The sequence below is a fragment of the Opisthorchis viverrini genome (genome assembly GCF_000715545.1).
Source record: "Opisthorchis viverrini unplaced genomic scaffold opera_v5_357, whole genome shotgun sequence".
NCBI classification, from domain to species: domain Eukaryota; kingdom Metazoa; phylum Platyhelminthes; class Trematoda; order Opisthorchiida; family Opisthorchiidae; genus Opisthorchis; species Opisthorchis viverrini.
This window is the reverse complement of record NW_008752012.1, coordinates 165,332-169,986: the sequence shown is the minus strand read 5'-3', so window position 1 is coordinate 169,986 and position 4,655 is coordinate 165,332. Positions and strand designations below refer to the sequence as shown.

At 46.4% G+C, this 4,655-nt stretch overlaps 1 protein-coding gene across 1 annotated transcript in view; it reads left to right on the top strand.

The window, feature by feature from the left end:
- Positions 1-219: 219 nt before the first annotated feature.
- The window catches only part of T265_10312 (hypothetical protein), a gene marked incomplete at both ends in the record, with an annotated part of 43,400 nt that continues 38,964 nt past the window's right edge, over positions 220-4,655 (top strand). Inside the window, 4 exons of the mRNA XM_009176646.1 lie at positions 220-519; positions 560-676; positions 720-914; positions 952-1,187. Coding sequence (XP_009174910.1) covers positions 220-519; positions 560-676; positions 720-914; positions 952-1,187 — 848 coding nt within the window. The remainder of the gene's footprint in view (positions 520-559; positions 677-719; positions 915-951; positions 1,188-4,655) is intronic.

Here is a 4,655-nt window from a genome sequence, read left to right as displayed (position 1 = left end):
ATTCAATTAAGCGCTTACCACAACCGAATGATGATGTCTTGTCACCTCGTTTCCTATTCAGCCATCCAGACATGGACACCGGTACCAAATATGGAGTGGGTCCATTTTGCCAATCCTTGGCGTTCCATTCTAGGACCAACATATTCACACTAACCTTGTTTAAATCTATTAAATGCAATACTAGCGGCATAGCAATCCTCGCCGACTTTTCAAAGAAAGATGGCGAAGAAAAAGGTAGAAGTTGCATTACAAGAGGAGATAGAGACACAAGAAGATTGGGAAAGAGCGCTTCAAAGAGAAGGACTTATGAGTATTTCGCGTTGTGCCCAGGGTTTACTCACAGTAATTGACATTTATCAGGATTGGGCAGGGCCTTGTAAAGCAGCTGCCGGAATATTCCGACGAATGAAAACAGAACTGAATGACGATTTACTTAACTTTGCCATAGCTAAGGCAGACAAAATCGACTCCTTAGTAAAGTACCGAGGCAAATGTGAACCTTGCTTCTTGTTTTTTGGTGTAAGTAAACAGATCAATCCCAACTCTACCTGAGTTTTAGTGTGGGAAACTCGTCGCTGCAATCAGGGGCGTGAACCCGCCGGAATTGGAGAGAAATATTTTAGAAAAATTAAAGCAAGAGCATGAAGTTTTGAGAGGAGAGGCTGAGCGTGTTGAGGTACAGATTTAATTGCTGCCAATGCAGTGTTTGTTCAGATCAGAGATCCCGTATTTCTAGCACAAGAATTAGCAGAAGAAGAAGAAAGAAGACGAAGAGAGGAGGAGGAAGGTTTGATTCTTATATTTCGATGGAGGGAAATATATTGACCTTTTTAGAAGTCCCTCAAGAAGTCACAGTAGCTGTTTTGAAGCCAGACATCGTTCAGTCAGGTAGAACAGAAGAACTCATTGCAGAGGTACGCTTCAATCAGGAGGTTAAAAGTTATGCTTCAGCTTGAAGAAAAAGGGATTTCGATCATTCGAAGAATTTCCCATACTTTCACGAAGCAGGAAGCAGAGGAATTTTATGCAAAACTCAAAGGAGAGCCTTATTACAAGAGCTTGGTTGACTTTATGATATCTGGACCCAGTGAAATATTGCTGTGTGCGAAGGGAGCCGAAGGAGTCATAGGAGAACTAAAGGGACTGGTTGGTCCAGCGATTTCCGAAACCCTTGTGAAGGAACCTGGGTAAGGGTTTTGTAGTGGTTAACGGCCCTGTGGAGTCTCTAGTGGACAGAACAATTACCAATGTAAGCCAAATACAAGGTCACAAGGAAAAAAATCCAAGTAAATCTTGACTCACAGTTCACAATAGGAGATTCCGTGGTTCCGTATTCCGTTGAACCACCACACCAAGAATAGTTCTATCTTCCTGGTATTCCAGATCTCCGGTGATTGAAATATTAATCCACAATTGTGAACATACTAGTCCAGCTTTTGTAGCTGAAATTTTCGTTCACGGTTAGTGTTAGTAGCAGTCAATTATAGCCAACCGGCGGTCACAACAACAGTCACTCAGCAAAAGTCTCAAAGTCACGTTGGAGCCAACAAGCGGGCGGTAGCGGTTGTATTTCAGCAAAACAAACTTTTGTACAGCGATGTGACTGATAGTGATGGGGAAAAAGAAGTCCCAGTAAGAACGGTGCCACCGATAGCTAACGGTGGCGAAAGGTGGCAAGCTTTGCCACTGAGTTTGTTGGTGAATATAAGCCAAACGTGGCATGCGTTGCATAAAAGACTTCTGAAAACAAATTTTACAGGATATTCTGGATGCTGGAGCTCTGTTTACGAAGGGATTTTTGAAACCGATCTGTTTGAATGCACCACCGATTTAATATATCATGAGATTTTTGGGTTGCCACCTTTGGTCGCTTTTAGCCACCGGTGGCTCCATCGGTGGCAAGTGTAACATGCCACCCCTATTTGCCACCGGTGGTGCCGCGGTGACGTGTTTACTGGGATCAAACATGAAAAAGAGCAGCCTACAAGTGTCACAGAACTCTTCCCCTAGAGCGTCAAATGGGTGAGCAAGACGCTCGAAAAGGAAATGCGTCACGACAGTTAGTCTTTGAAACGAACAGGAAGTTTGCAATGTCGACCAGATCTTTTGAGTGAAGGAGTGTGTGTGTGGCATTGGTGGTGGCACTGGTCGAAGGAGGGATCGTGTGACTGTGTGGGTTTGTAACGGAGGGGGTCGTAGTATGCTCGTCATCAGAGGTTGGTCGTGTGTGCATGTAAGCAACTTTTAGTCGATGGATGCCAACTGTGTCTTTGCGGCCGTTACGATCAATGACAAAAGTTTTGTGATTCCGAGAAATGACTCTGAAAGGCCCTTCGTATGGCGGTTGTAAGGGCTTTCTGACCGCATCGACGCGCACAAAAACATAGTCACATGTAGCAAGGTCGGGATGTACATGAGTAGGCTTGCGAGTTTGTCGAGTAGGTGAAGGACGGATATCACGCATGTATTGGCGAAGCCTGGAAGCGTAGGAATTAGGGTCCGTTTCACCAGTTGTTGCAGAGTCGACTATCATTTCACCTGGAAGACGTAAGGTAGTGCCGAAGACGAGTTCAGCGGTTGTGCAGCCCAAGTCTTCTTTAACAGTATTGCGTATACTGAGAAGAATGAGTGAGAGGCGTTCCGACCAGTGTGTGCTAGACGAGGCTATCAGCGATGCCTTAAGCTGTCGATGGAAGCGTTCGACCATGCCGTTGGCAGCCGGATGGTATGCAGTTGTTCGGAAGTGGTCTGTACCAAGTAGTCGTTTGAGGTCATGAAAAAGTGTTGAAGTGAATTGTGGACCTCGGTCAGTGGTAATGGTAGCGGGTACACCGAATGTAGCGATCCAGCTATCGACAAACGTTCTAGCAACGTTTTCGGCAGAGGTGTCGTTGATCGGAATGGCCATGGGCCAGCGTGTGAAACGGTCGACACAGGTGAGTATGTGTGTGAAACCTCTGGATGGGGGCAACGGCCCAACCAGATCAATGTGTACATTTCGAAAGCGTGAGTCGGGAAGCTGAAAAATACCAGTTGGAGAAATGGTGTGTCGGTGGATCTTGCTCTTCTGACAGTCAAGACATTGCTTGGCCCAAGTGCGTATCTCCTTTTGCATATTCGGCCAAACGTATCTTTGTGACACCAGTTTGGCAGTTGCTCGTATGCTGGGATGAGAAAGTGAGTGGAAGTGGTCGAATACAGAGCGTCTATGTTTTTCAGGAACAAAAGGTCTTGGGCGTCCTGTGGATATGTCACAAACAATGAAACTGTCAGAGTTGAGGAGCGGTAGTGTGACGAATTTGAGAGATGGAAGGCTGGAAAAATTCGGGAATTCGGGTTCCAATAGCTGATCAGAGGCAATGGCTTGTAGGTCGATTGGAATCGTTGCTATGTTGTTTATCTCAATGCGGGAGAGGGCGTCTGCAACGACGTTTTCAGACCCTTCGATGTAGCGTATGTCAGTTGTAAACTGAGCAATGAAATCTAAATGTCGGTTCTCTCGTGGTGAATGTTTGTCTTGAGATGTTCTCAAGGCAAAAACGAGAGGTTTATGGTCCGTGTAGATAGTGAAGTTTCTTCCTTCGAGAATGTATCGAAAATGCTTGACCGCTAGATAGATCGCTAGGAGCTCTCTACCAAAGGTGCTGTAGCGGGTTTGTGCGGGTTGCAGTTTGCGAGAGAAGAAACAGAGGGTTTGAATGCTGTCATTCACTACCTGCTGAAGGACCGCACCAACAGCGGTCTGTGATGCGTCCATTTTTAGTATGAGTCGGTAATCAGGACTGGGGTTCAAATGACCCAGGGTGGTGACTTCCGAAAGAGCGGTTTTAATGGCGTTGAAAGCAGTGGTAGCTTGGTCATTGAATTGTAACCGTTTGTTGTTTGCTTTGGGCAGGTCGGTTAGTGGTGCGACGATCTTTGAGCAGTGTGGGATGAATCTGCTGTAATAGTTGACCATCCCCAAAAATCGCCGCAGGCTTCATGTTGACTGAAGTAAGGGGTAGTCCGAAATGGCAGCGGTTTTATCTGGCGGCGGCAGGATTCCTTCGGAATTAATGCAATGTCCGAGGAAGTCAAGCTGGTGTGCTGCGAAAACGCACTTCTCTGGATTGATAGTAATACTATATTATTGAAAACGTTCGAAGACGACTTGCAAGTGTAGCTTGTGTTCTTCGATCGTATTGCTTGCCACCAACACGTCGTAAATGTAAGCAAGAACGTTGTCTAAACCACGCAGTACCTGATCTATGAGGCGTTGGAACGTTTGAGCGAGCGTCCAAAGACCAAAGGGCATGCGTGTGAATTCGAATAGACCAAAGGGTGTAGTAATCGCCGTTTTAGGAATGTCGTTAGTGGCAACCGGTATATGGTAATAAGCTCGGACGAGGTCGATTTTGGAGAACACAGTCTTGCCCTGTAATTGCAGAGCAAAGTCGTGGACGTGCGGTATTGGGTAACGGTCAGGTACTGTACAACAGTTGAGTGCTCGGTAGTCACCGCATGGTCGCCAATCACCAGTGGATTTCTTGGGGACCAAATGTAGGGTAGAAGACCAGCATGAGTTTGAAGGTCGGATGATTCCGAGTTGCAGCATGTGGTCAAACTCGGCTTTGGCGAGTCGCAGCTTCTCTGGGTGTAGTCGTCGCGGACGAGAG